Source organism: Chiloscyllium punctatum, chromosome 26 (genome assembly GCF_047496795.1).
Source record: "Chiloscyllium punctatum isolate Juve2018m chromosome 26, sChiPun1.3, whole genome shotgun sequence".
Lineage (NCBI taxonomy): Eukaryota > Metazoa > Chordata > Chondrichthyes > Orectolobiformes > Hemiscylliidae > Chiloscyllium > Chiloscyllium punctatum.
The window spans coordinates 2,798,648-2,812,329 of NC_092764.1; the positions used below are offsets into that span (position 1 = coordinate 2,798,648).

The 13,682-nt window shown below is 43.1% G+C and overlaps 1 protein-coding gene across 6 annotated transcripts in view; it reads right to left on the reverse strand.

Annotated features, from left to right (window-relative positions):
* Positions 1 to 9,460, reverse strand: part of acsf3 (acyl-CoA synthetase family member 3) — a 76,118-nt gene extending 66,658 nt beyond the window's left edge. For 3 of the 6 annotated variants that reach the window (XR_011964223.1, XM_072595761.1, XM_072595759.1), the window contains exons 1-3: positions 9,359 to 9,460; positions 6,464 to 7,239; positions 362 to 517 (exon numbers count right to left, since the gene is read on the reverse strand). Coding sequence is in view for 5 of the 6 variants with exons in the window: in XM_072595761.1 (XP_072451862.1) it covers positions 362 to 517; positions 6,464 to 7,183 (876 nt within the window). In the remaining variant the exon portion in view is untranslated. The other 3 variants (XM_072595760.1, XM_072595763.1, XM_072595764.1) reach the window with 3 other exon arrangements.
* Positions 9,461 to 13,682: the final 4,222 nt, after the last annotated feature.

The following is a 13,682-nucleotide window of genomic DNA, read 5'->3' on the forward strand; positions in this document are numbered from 1 at the left end:
GAGGCTGACCCTTCTTCCCCTTAATCCCGGACAGGCTGAACCCTGTTTTCCTTAATCCCGGACAGGCTGAACCCTATTTTCCTTAATCCCAGACAGTAACTGAGACAAACAGAAAAACATCACATTTCAATCCCCAACCTTCAGTCAGATATACAAACTGAACCCACACTCCAAATATTGTATAACATGCATTGCACAGTTTGAGAGTTTAAGGTAGCTGGGGGTCATGATTCAAGGAAGTAATTTAGTAAAACAATTGGTTTCTTTTTAACCATTAGTGAATCAAATGATAAAATCTTTTCAACAAACGTATACTACACTTGACTCTTTTAGAATTGTGCTGGTACTGTTCCTAACTTACCTGCTGGGCACTGAATTCTGGCAGCATCACACAGGTCGCGCCCACCCAGAGAGGGCATAGCAATTTATTGAGAATTCCATGGAGGTGATGTAGCGGTAAGACATGGAGAATAACATCATCCTTGCTCCATTCCCATTGTTTCACAAGGCTGGTAATCTGCAGATTGATACTGTTAGCACTCCAGAGCAAAGTAACAACAACTTATACTTATATAGCAGTTTTATTATCATGAAATGTCCCAAGGTCATTCCAAGGAGTGTTATAAAAACTAGTATAACATAAAACCTCATTAGGAGATACCGGAAATAAAAGCAAAAATTGCCAGAGAAATTCAGCAAGCCTGGCAGCATCTGTGGAGAGAAAGCAGAGTCACTGTTTCAAGCCCAGTGATGCATCATCAGAACTAGTAATAGATAGGAAGAGTGGTATACATGTTGAAAACAGGGGTTAGGAAGTAAAAGAGTAAGCAATAGGTGCACACAGAGCCCAGAGAGTCAGCAAGACAATTAGACAGACAAAGGGATGGAGAAGTTAGGGAGAAAATAAAGCTGATAATAGGGACCATTGCTGGGAGAAATCTGTTGCTGACCTAGTCTTATTTTGTACATAGACTCCCAGAGTCAAGCCGTCGACAAACACTTTCTCCCCAAGAATGAACAGTGTAAACACCACGCACAGATTTCAGTAACTTACTTTCTCAAAGTACAGCAATTCCTTCTTCAGTCCTTTGCTGTAAAATAATCCTTTTCCCAGTTCAGTCCTCCACCAAAAACAAAGAAAAACAAAATGTACATTCTTTACAGGGTTAGATGACCAAAAGCTTGATCAAGATGATGACAAGGTACAGAGATGGAGAAGTGTAGGCAGGGAATTATAGAACTTGCAGTGAGACAAGTCCAAAGATGTGTCGGTCAGGTTGGCCATGCTAAATTGCCCATAGTGTTAGGTGCATTAGTCAGAAGGAAATGGGTCTTGGTGGGTTACACTTTGGGGGGTCGGTGTGGACTTATTGGGCCAAAGGGCCTGTTTCCACACTGTAGGGAGTCTAATCTTCTTCTCTAAAGTGAACACAAGGCCACCAATGGTGATGTGATTATAATTGGCACAGCAGGCCAGAGTTAGAGGATCAGATTTTTAAAAATTCATGCATAAGGTGAGTGTGCCTCTGGCAAGGCCAACATTTGCCATCCATCCCCAACTGTCCCTGAACTGAATGACTTCCTGAGGTGTTTCAGAGGGTAGTTAAGAGTCCATCACATTTTCACAATCTGGAACCAGGTAAGGGTGGTTGAAATCCTTCCCTGATATTAGTGAACCAATAATGGTAACATAGTCACTGTTAAACTAGCTATTTTTAATTCTAGATTTCATTAAATTCATATTATACCATCTGCCATGGTGGATTCAAACCCACATCATCGGAGAATTAAGCTGGCCTCGGGATTGCTAGCCCAGTGGTATTACCATTATAGTACTGCCTCTCCAATCTTGTGCGGGTGTAGGATTAGAGGACATTACAAAAACAAGGATGGGGGAGACAGGGGAATTATAAAACAGGGATTAGAATTTTAAAATCACAATGTCGTTTGATTGGGAACAATGTACATCAATGTGGCAACCCTCAGGATGGCAACCTTCTGTTGGTTCTCTCTAATGAGAGAATAGCCTTTGGCCTCGGAGGACTCTGGTGAACTTACCTTTACGGGGGTGATAAAGGAATGGGATCTTCTGGTAATTAAGATATGGATAGCAGAAATTAACTCTAAATTTGTTTAATATATCACTACAGCTCCATGATACTGTAACTCTTTTGCTATAAATTCTGTGTCTTATGATCTTATACTCCACAACCACCTGATGAAGTAGCAGCGCTTTGAAAGCTAGTGCTTCCAAATAAACCTGTTGGACTATAACCTTGTGCTGTGTGATTTTTAACTTTGTACACCCCAGTCCAACACCAGCTCATCAAATCAAAGTCAAACAACATACTGAAGGCAGATCTGGTGGTCTTTGGAATGGTTCAAACAAGGGTTCAGATGTTCACCTTCATAACCAATGTCACACCAAGGTTTCAAAAAGACTGGCTTAATGTCAGACTACTGTTGGGTAGTGAGATGGAGTCAGTTTGCGAGCAGAGTTTGAATCAGAGACTGAAAACAATGATTTCGTTTGCTTAATTGAAGATAATTTCTTCTCATCCAGTATGCACATCGTGTGGGTTACCTCAACACATGCATACAGTCATACATGTGCAAAAATCTGTTTTCAATCTTTACAGCATCACCTCATGTACACAGTTTCTTTGACACGAGCGAGTTTACCAGCTCTGTAATACCAGCTCACATGCAATCCGTCACTTGAGTATATATCCCACGGTACTGAATCACGTACACATCTCTGCAATGCCAGCCCACATGCACATGTGTACAGTTTCCCAGTACATGCTCAGAAAAGATCACAACTTTTAATTTTTTTCTTTTTAGATTGTGGACAAAGGCGGAAAAATGGCTGTTTTAAACCACTGTGGAAGGAGTTGCCCCATTTTTAAAAACAAGTGAGTAGTGTTTACAATGTTGCTTTCTTCAAGTTGTGGTAAAAGATGTCCCAAACATCTCAGTACCATGGGTGTGTACCGTGCAGGTGCTGCCGAGAGACACACTGCTGACTGCACAAACCATTCAGGACCAACAGTGAAGAGCAGGAATCACAAGCAAGACAAGAACTCTGATTGTTCACCTGCCCAGGAGTCAAATCCGGGCAGGAGAGACACCAGAACTTGGAAGGACAGCTCGTATTCCCTCCCACCAATTGCTATAACCTAAACTAAACGTCAAAGAACGGCAGATACTGGAAATCAGAGACAAAAACAAGAAGTGATGGAAAAACTCAATAGGTCTGGCAGCATCTGTGGACAGAAAACCTTTCAGGTCCAGTAACTCTTCCTCAGAACTGACTGTAGCTAGGAAAGGTTGGTATAAATGAAGATGGGGTAAAGGGATGTGTAGCGGAGTAAATTGTAGGTAGAGATGGAGCCCAGAGAGAGAAAATCAGTTGGACAGTCAAAGGAACAGGTAAAGATCAGCCTGGGAGAATGAACAGCCACTAATGGAGAAGATTAATGGCTCACAATAGGTTGTTTGAAGTATCAGCCTATGTGGTGCACAGAGTGGGCAGGTTGGGGCAAGGACATGTAAGAAGGTGCTTAAGCCTTAAAATGCCTGAATTCAATACTGAGTCCCGAAGGCTACAAGGTTTCCAAGCAGAAAATGAGATGTTGTTCTTCCAGTTTGCCCTGAACTTTGCTCCAGCACTGCAGCTAGCCTGAAGCAGAGATGTTGGCCAAGGAACATGATGGTGTGTTGAAGTGGAAACTCAGGGTCATTTTTATGGAGAGAACGTGAGTGTTTTGCAAAGTGATGGCCCAACTGGTGTTTCATTTCTCCAGTATTGAAGAGACCACACTGTAAGTGGTGAATATAATACACTAGATTGAGTGAACTGCAGGTATAGTGCTGATGCACCTGGAAGGTGCCTTGGATACTGAGACAGGAGGAAGTAAACACGCAGGCATTACACCTCCTGCAATTGCAAGGTGTTGTGGGGGTGTGGTGAGGTAATGAGTGGAGGAGTGAACCTCCATTCGCAGAGAGAACAGTCCTTGCGGAAGGCTGACAATGAAGGAGAGGGAAATGTGTGTCTAGTGGTGGGATCCGGTTGGAGGTGATGGAAATGGCAGCTAATTATTCCTTTGGACGCAGATGCTGGTGGGATGGTAGGTGAGGACAAAGGGAGCCTTTTGCTGTTCAGGGAGGAGAGAGAGGGGGTGAGGGCTGAAGTGCGGGAGATGATCTTGTCAACCATGATGGTGGGGAATCTTCAACTGAGAAAGGAGGTGGACGTTCCAGAGGCCCCCTTGTTGGAGTTGGCATCATCAGTGCAATGGAGACAGAGAAACTTGGAAAACAGAATAGAGTCTTATTGTAAGCAGGGTTAGAGGATGTATATTCAAGGTAATTATGAGAGTGCATGGGTTTTGTAGTGGATATTGGTGGCCAGGAGAAAGTCGAAAAGTGTGGTGCCGGAAAAGCACAGCAGGTCAGGCAGCATCTGGGGAGCAGGAGAATCGACGTTTCAGGCATAAGCACTTGTGTTGAAGTGGAAGTGGGAGACATTCCTGATGAAGTGCTTAAGGCTGAAACATCAATTCTACTGCTCCCCGGATGCTGCCTGACCTGCTGTGTTCTTCCAGTGTCACACGTTTTGATATTGGTGGCCAGCCTATCCCAGAAATGGAAATAGAGATATCAAAGAGGGGAGAAGTCAGAAATGGACCAGGAGAAAGTGAGAGCAAGGTGGAAGCCAGAAGCGTAATTGATTTAACTTTTCCAATTCCAAATGAGCAACAGAAGCAGCTCCAATTATGTCATCAATGGACCAGAGAGAGTTGTGGGTGGGGGCCAGAGTAGGACTGGAACTCGGAATGTTCCACAAAATTCCTCTCTTTTTTATGCCCTTAAGTCCAACAATTTCCCCAACACTATGTCCACACTAATACTGATTTCCTTCAGTTCCTCACTCTTACTATTTCAAAAGAAAGAAAAAATCCCTACAGTGTGGAAAGAGGCCCTTCAGTCCAACAGGTCCACACCGACTCTCCAGAGTATCCCACCCAAACCCATTCCCCCACCCAATTACTGTGCATTTTACCCCTAACTAACACCTCCCTGAACACTACGGGTAATTTAGCATGACCAATTCACCTTACCTGCACATCTTTGGACTGAGAGGGAAAACTGGAGCACCCGGAGGAAATCCACTGAGACACGGGGAGAATGTGCAAACTCCACACAGACAGTCACCTGAGGCTGGAATTGAACCTGGGTCCCTGGCGCTGTGAGGCAGCAGTGCTAACCACTGTGCCATCCATTTCTGGTCCTCCTTTGTAAACACAGAACTAAAGTACGTACTTAGCTGGCCAGACATTTTGTTTTAAGTCCCCATTATAACATACACTGTTTTTGTCTTTTGTGCTTACATACCAAAGCTTACTGTCATACTCTACTATCCCCTCTTAATCATTACCTTTGCTGAAATCTAAACTGCTCCCAATCCTCAGGCTTGCTGCTTTTTTGGGCTAATTTGTCTGCCCCATCCTTGGATCTAACTGTCCTTCAATCCCTTCTTAGCATTCCATTTTTATGTCAGATTTTATCAACATTGCCATAATCAAAAGGAATGGTGTTGGGGAAATCAATGTGATCAAAGGCTGATAAATCCCAGTGCCTGATAATCTACAACCCAGAGTACTCAAGGCAATGGCCCTAGAAAGAATGGATCTACTGGTGGTCACCTTCCAAGATTCTTTAGACACTCAAACAATTGTTACAAATTGGAGAGTAGCTAAATGTAACCTCACTATTTCAAAAGATAGAGAGAAAGCAGACCTATAGACCAGTGAATTTGATGTTAGGAATAAGGAAGATGCTAGATAACACTGGTAGAATCAGAATCAGTCAGTATGGATTTACTAAAGGGAAAGCATGTTTGACAAATCTACTGGAGTTCTTCAAGAATATAACTTTTAGAGTTGATCAGGGAATCAGTGGATGTGGTTTATTTGAACTTTCAGAAGGCTTTTGACTAAGTCCATTCTATAAGAGATTAATATGTAAAATTAAATGATTTTAAATTAAAGATCAAACTAAAATTGTGGATATTATACTGAGATGGATTGAAAATTGGTTAGCAGACTGGAAAAAAAGTAGGAATAAATTTTATTTTCTAAATGGCAGGCAGTGAGTAGGGAGTACCACATTTCCCTTTCATTGACATGGAGGAAACCCACACAAAAATGTAACATTTAGAAGTGGCTTCTGACTGCAGAGTGAGGGTCTGAATTAAGAAGTCAAAGTGCCTTCCTTCTGCACGGGAGTGTGCTCGGAGGCTTCGGAATGTTCTCAGTAACAGCTGTAACCATGGTGAATCAGGTCACAACCCTCAGGTTTTCACTGTAATCCTCTCCCACTGTGGCATTAACAGTGACGCAATATAACTCCAGGTAACCAGCACAAACCAAGTAGGAAAACAGCAAATGAAGGTCACCTGATGGTACAGTATTCCATGGGTGATGAGGACTCCTTTCGGGCGCCCTGTTGTTCCACTCGTGTACAGTATCATGGCTCCTCTATCTTTCCAGTCTGTGACAACAAAACCAGCATCTGGCACAGGGGCAGCACCACATTTTTCCAGCTGTCCCATATCAGAAGATTCTTGGAACTGACTGTAACCCGGTAACTGAAGGCACTTCACACCTAGACTGTCAGCGACTGGTGTCACTAACTCTAAATAATTCTTCTCCACAATGATTAATGTGCTCTGAGAATCCTGAACAACATACTGGAGTTCTGGAGCTGGATGTTTTTTGCCCAGGGGCACAGCCACCCCACCAGACATCCAAGATGCCCACTGAGCAACAACATACGAGACATCATTAGGGCACAGGATTGAAATTCTTTGCTCCTTGATGTCACCATCAAGACATCCTAATGCACAACGAATCTTTCTTGAAAGGGCCAGACTGTATAGATACAGGTCTCTGTATGTGTAACGACCATTATGATCCACAATTGCAAGTCTTTCTGCAAAATTTCCAGCTCTGGTGAAAACTTGTTCTGTTTTTATTAATAAGGATGTTGTAGTGCTCAGCTTCTTCCTGAAGACTTTATAGGTCTTTACAATCCGAACAGCACACTTACGCTGACTCCAGCAACTGGCACAGCAAATAACTGGCCCAGCAGCACACCTCAGGAAACTAGACAACATGGTACATTTCACGGTCCTCAGCAATCTACTCTGTTGTCTTGGGTGATTTCTTCTTTCTGCCGGAGAAAAGGCAACAGGGAGATTTAAGAAAGTCAACTTGAACCTGTCAGTTCACCACTCATATCTAAGCTTAAATCCACTCAGGGGCAGGAGTGGGGGTGGGGACACATTAGGTCTTCTTTTGGAATTCAGGGCATGGATCAGATGTTGTTCCTCAACTTCCAGGCCCTAGGCTTCAAGATGGAAGTGTCAGTTGAGTTCTCATTCGAATGTACATTGACAAACTTGAGGCTCTAAAAGCAGTCCGATTTAAAAAAAGGATTTCCTATTCAGGACCATTTCTCACTTAGGTGAAGAGAAAATCAGGGGAAAGCCTCATTATCAACACATTAGCAACCGACAACTAAATGCATAAAAAATCTCAGAAGATCTAACCCACAAATGAAACCTAAATGTGAAATAATTGACAATATATCAATGATTGGAAGATATACAATCATTGCAAAATGTAATTTTAGCATAGGTTGTCTATAAAATCTTAAATCCTCAGCAAAATTGGATACATAATTGGCTAAACAGCAGGAGACACAGAGTAATGGTGGAGGGTTGATTTTCAGAGTGGAGGCCTTTGACCGGTGGTGCTCCATGGGATCAGTTCTGGATTTTTTTTCTTTGTAATTTTACATTAATGATTTGGATGAGAATATAGAAGGCATGGTTAGTATGCTTGTGGACGACACCAAAATTGGTGGCATAGTAGACAGTGAAGAAGATTTTCTAAGATTAAAAAAGGATCTTGGTCAAATGGGTCAATGGGCCAAAAAAATAGCAGATGGAGTTCAATCTGAATAAATGCAACAAACAAGGGTAGGACTTATACAATTATTTGTAGGGCCTTGGGTAGGATTGTAGAACAGAGGGATGTAAGGGTGCAGGTACATAATTCTTTAAAGTTTGCATCGCATATAGACAGGATGGCTAAAAAGACATTTGGCAAGCTTGCCTTTGTTGCTCAGTCCTTTGGTGTTGAGGCATGATGTTGAAGTTGTACAGGACGTTGGTGAAGCCTTTTCTGGAATACTGTGTCCAATTCTGGTCACCCAGTTATAGGAAGGATATTATCAAGCTGGAGAGGGCTCAGAAGAGATTTAGCAGGATGTTGCCAGGTATGGAAAGTTGGATAGGCTGGGACTTTTTTCACTGGAGCATAAGAGGTTGAAAGGTGACCTGATAGAAGTTTATAAAATCATGAGAGGTATAGATAGAGCTAATGGTAGTTGTCTTCTCCCCAAATTAGGAATTTCAAGACTAGGGGGCACATTTTTAAGGCGAGAGGAGAGCGATTTTAAACAGATTGCAGGGGCAAACATTTTACACAGAGGGTGGTTCGCATATGGCATGAAATTCCTAAGGAAGTGGTGGATGTAGGTACAATTACATTTAAAAGACATCTGGATGGATATACTCTCTGCCTGCACTGGGTCAATAGTTTGATTTGATCTATTATTGTCACATGTACCTTGTTACAGGTATAGTACAGTGCAAAGATAAATGACCGTGACTTGGTGCCAAAATCCTGCTTTTCCCATATCCTTACACATTATTTTTATCCAAATAATCATCCAGTGTCCTCTTGAATGCTTCAGTTTATCCTGCCCCACCACCTTTCCAGGTAGTGCATTCCAGACCTTAACTACTGGTAAAAATAAACTTTTTCTAATACTGCATTTGCACCTCACTATAAATCTAAACGGGTGGCACATTGGCTCAGCAGTTAGCACCGCTGCCTTACAGCGCCAGGGTCCCAGGTTCGATTCCACCCTCAAGCAACGGTCTGTGTGGAGTTTGCACAAAGATGTGCCGCTCAGGTGAATGGGCCCATAGTGTTAGGTGCATTAGATTAGATTAGATTCCCTACAGTGTAGAAACAGGCCTTTCAGCCCAACCCTCTGAAGAGTGACCCACCCAGACCCACTTTCTCTTTGACTAATGTTCCATAACAATCATGAATGGGTAAAGTAAACGGTGAGATAACTCCCTGAAATGTAAATGTCCGTGACATTGAGCCTTTAAGGCTGTTTAACGGTGGAGCGGGAGTCCGCCCATGATCTGAGTGAAGGGCAGAGCGGCCGCGGCCTGGTCTGGACTCGGCCGCCCCACCGGAACCTGTCTCACCTTTCACTTTCCCTCAGCCTCCAGCAATCCGGAAATGAACCCGCCACTGAACGTCCGGGTGCAACCAGCAGCCGGAGAGACAGTCCGGGGGGGGGACGGGACGGGACGGACGGACGGACGGATTGGTGACGGGTTCGCACCTGGAATGGGGCGGGGTCTAATCGGTGGGTGGGGCCGGATAATCCAGGAGAGGGGCGGGGCACAGTCCGCGGGGTCGAAACAGAACGGGCCGCAGGGGCGAAGTCAACATTTTGGGGGTTGGGGTAAACGAAGGGGGCCGACGTTGGGGCGGGGCCGAAGTTGGAGCGCGGCCGTGGGCGGAGCCAATGTTGGGGCGGGACCGTGGGCGGGGCCGGAGTTGGGGCCGGGCCGTGGGCGGGGCCGGAGTTGGGGCGGGACCATGGGCGGGGCCTGGGTTGGGGCGGATCCAGTGTTGGGGTGGGACCATGGGCGGGTCCGGAGTTGGGGCCGGGCCGTGGGCGGGGCCGGAGTTGGGGCGGGACCATGGGCGGGGCCTGGGTTGGGGCGGATCCAGTGTTGGGGCGGGACCATGGGCGGGTCAGGTGTTGGGGTGGGACCATGGGCGGGGCCGGAGTCGGGGCGGGACCATGGGCGGGGCCGGAGTCGGGGCGGGGCCGGAATTGGGGCGGGACCGTGGGCGGGGCCGGAGTTGGGGCGGGACCGTGGGCGTGTCCAGATCACAGGTGGGTGAAGTGTGGAGCTGGTCTTTGTGTCTGTATTTTGTTGATGTAGAGGTGCCAGTGTTGGACAAGGTTAAAAATCACAGGGCAGGTTTATTTGTCTCACAGGCATATACACCGTCACACTCACCCACACATACACACATAAGTGTGAATTTGCATTGGCAGTCAATCCATGTGACATTTTATAAATTCCTAGTTTGGAAATAGAACCGGTCTGACTCAGGGTTAGAATACGGACAGACCCTAACCTCACACTTGTTATCCTTTATCTGAACTGAGATGTCACTTTTTTTTGTAAAACTTTATGTAACGACACAATGGTGGACCCTTCTGCTAATTAAACCAAGCACCAGTCATAATCTGTTAAAATATGAGTTACAGAGATATATTTAAAGAAAAATATCAATTTTATTCTTTAACTCTAAAAGTGAACATTAAACAATTACTTACAACTCTAAGAAAAAAGTGAGGACTGCAGATGCTGGAGATCAGAGCTGAAAATGTGTTGCTGGAAAAGCGCAGCAGGTCAGGCAGCATCCAAGGAGCTGTTTCCCTTTTGTACTACTGTCCAGAAAAAAAAGATGTTGACTGGTATCTTTAGAGAACTGGAAAAAAGTTCATTGATCATAAAACTCATTTCTTAAAGCAAGTGGAAAAAAATTAAGATCTAAGCTGTAATCAGGTTAAGAATAGTACAAACCAGAAATTGCTGAAGAAACTCAGCAGGTCTGGGAGAATCTGTGGTGAGAAAAAGACTTAGGTCATTTCAAGTTCAATTTGACTTCTTCAAAACTGATTTATTCTTGCATTGTATGGATGTATTTTATCCGGCATGCACAATATTTTGCTTTTATGTAGATCCAAATCTTTTAATCCTCAGACACAGAACAGTTGATCTTTTACAAAGGGCAAAAGAAAAGCACCCTAACTGGTCAATGGTCTGATCAACAAAGGATAAAAGTTGCTGAATTCTCACAGAAGGCAGAGTTATTTTTTATTTAACCTATTTTTCTAAACAACCTGTTCAGAAATGTTATTACATACCTCCGGAGTAGGTGGGACTTGAACACAGGCCTCCCAGGCCAGGGGCAGGGACACTGCTCTGCACCACAAATATCTAAGGATTTGCTTTTTAAAGGGCTGAAGTGATGAGTTCAAGTTAGCAGGCCATCACCTGTTACCAAGGGAACTTACACTCGATGAGCTCCATAGAAAAACTCATCAGTGATTCCACAAAAGAAAGAAAAAGAAGAAAAAAAGATGAACCAAGCTATCTAAATACAAGCAGTTAAAACTTTTAAGCACCCAGCAAAGCAAAATCCCATTTATTCCCCAACACCATCATTTTACAATTAATCAAAATCCAGAGAAATAACTCCTTCCCTAACAGATCTGCAGATTATTGTTACTGCTTCTGTTCAGTTGTGATCTTTGAAGGCTTTTTCTTTGATCCACCCACAACTGAGATTTTAGATTTTCTCAGCTTTCAATAATCAATTGCAAATTTCCAGAAACTGAAATCCCTACATTGGAGTAACTTACTCTCTTAACTGCTCAACACAAACTCCTTTTTTTTGTGGGAGAAACTGATCTTGCATTGATTTTAAATCAGATCTCTTTCAAACTGAATTCAAAATATTTACTTATATTAAAAATAATTTGCTCATCCTGGTTCCTACTAAATGAATGACTACTTTGTTTTTCCCAATTCCTGCCATAAATTCTACAATATAAGTAACTGCTGTTAACCTTATAGGATACCATTGTCATCTGTATTGTGATGGTTTAAAGTCATGGTTCTGAAAAGACTGACCTAGTTAATTATTAAATCCCTTTTACACAAATAGACCAAACCAGTACAGTATACTGAAAGAGCTGCAGATGCTATAAATCAGAAACAAAATCAAAAGTTGCTGGGAAAGCTCAGCAGGTCTGGCAGCATCTGTGCAGAGAAATCAAAATTAATGTTTTGGAGTTCTGAGGAAAGGTCACCAGATCCGAAACAATAACTTTGATTTCTCTTCACAGATGCTGCCAGACCTGCTGAGCTTTTCCAGCACTTTTGCTTTTGTTTCAAACCAATTTGCCATTAGTTTAAAATTAAAACTCTAAATAAAAATTACATATATTTCACACCAGTATTTTTTAAGGAGATTTTTTATTGAAAAAAGGAATTTATTTTTAATATTACTACAAATACAAAACCAAACAATTCAAACCAATGTAAAAAACCCACTAATTATATAGTAAATAAATAATAACTAATAGATAAAAAAAGAGAATCATGACAGTAATAATAATAATAATGAAAACACAGCTCAACGAAGCAAACCAATAGCTCTTGAACTTCGAGTGCATAAATTTATACATATTCATACGTTCGTAGTTCCTTCTCTCTGGATACCAGATTTATTAAACAGAATTGCTATAGCTATATAAAAGCTCTTATTAGTATAGCTGACAAATCTGTACTCAAGTAGTCCAAAAAGGTCCGCTATGTCTCATAAAAATTCTGTTTGATGGTGCACCATACTTGTGAGAAAGTCTAAGGGGATGTGTTCCATGACTAGCTTACACCAGCCTGACAGCCCCAGAGGATTTTCAGACACCCATCCTCATAGATTATTCTTTCTTCAAAGTTTGGTAGAAGATTTGTAGCTCGGGTGCTCGTTGTTGTGGTTCTGTTCGCCGAGCTGGGAATTTGTCTTGCAAACGTTTCATCCCCTGTCTAGGTGACATCGTCAGTGCTTGGGAGCCTCCTGTGAAGCGCTTCTGTGCTGTTTCCTCCGGCATTTATAGTGGCCTGTCTCTGCCGCTTCCGGTTGTCAGTTCGAGCTGTCCACTGTAGTGGCCGGTATATTGGGTCCAGGTCAATGTGTTTGTTAGATACTGAAGGAGGTAAGGGAGCAGCTTGCTGGCTCTTGACAGAGATCATTTTATCCTCTGTGGCCACAGGCTAGGTCACGGAAAATCAGAGAATAACCAATGTTCTTCCTTTGTTTAAGAAGGGCAAGAGGGATAGTCCAGGAAATTATAGGCTAGTGAACCTTCTGTCAGCAATAGGGAAACTATTGGAGAAGATTTGTAGGGACAGGATTTAATTGCATTTGGGAAGGAATGGACTTATCACTGAATTTACTGAAGCATTTGACAAGGTCCCTCGTGATAGGCTGATCCAGATGATTAAGTCACATGGGATCCATGGTGCATTGATAAATTGGATATAAAATTGCCTTGGCCAACGGTAGTTGTGGAGGATGTATTTCTGACTGCAAATCTGCAACTAGTGGTGTTCCATCAGGATCAGTGCTGGGACATCTATTGTTTGTTTTTGTTTTGAATTCATTCACAGATGAGGGTGTCACTGGCTGGGCCAGCATTTATTACCTCTCCCTAATTGCCCTGAGGGCAGTTTAAGAGTCAACCACATTGCTGTGGATCTGGAGTGAAATATAGGCCAGACCACATAAGGATGGCAGTTTCCTTCCCTAAAGGACTTTAGTAAACTAGATGGGTTTTTCCCAACTATCGACAATGAATTCATGGTCATCATTAGACTCGTAATTCCAAATATTTATTGAATTCAAATTCCATCATCTGTCGTGGTGGGAGTCAAACCT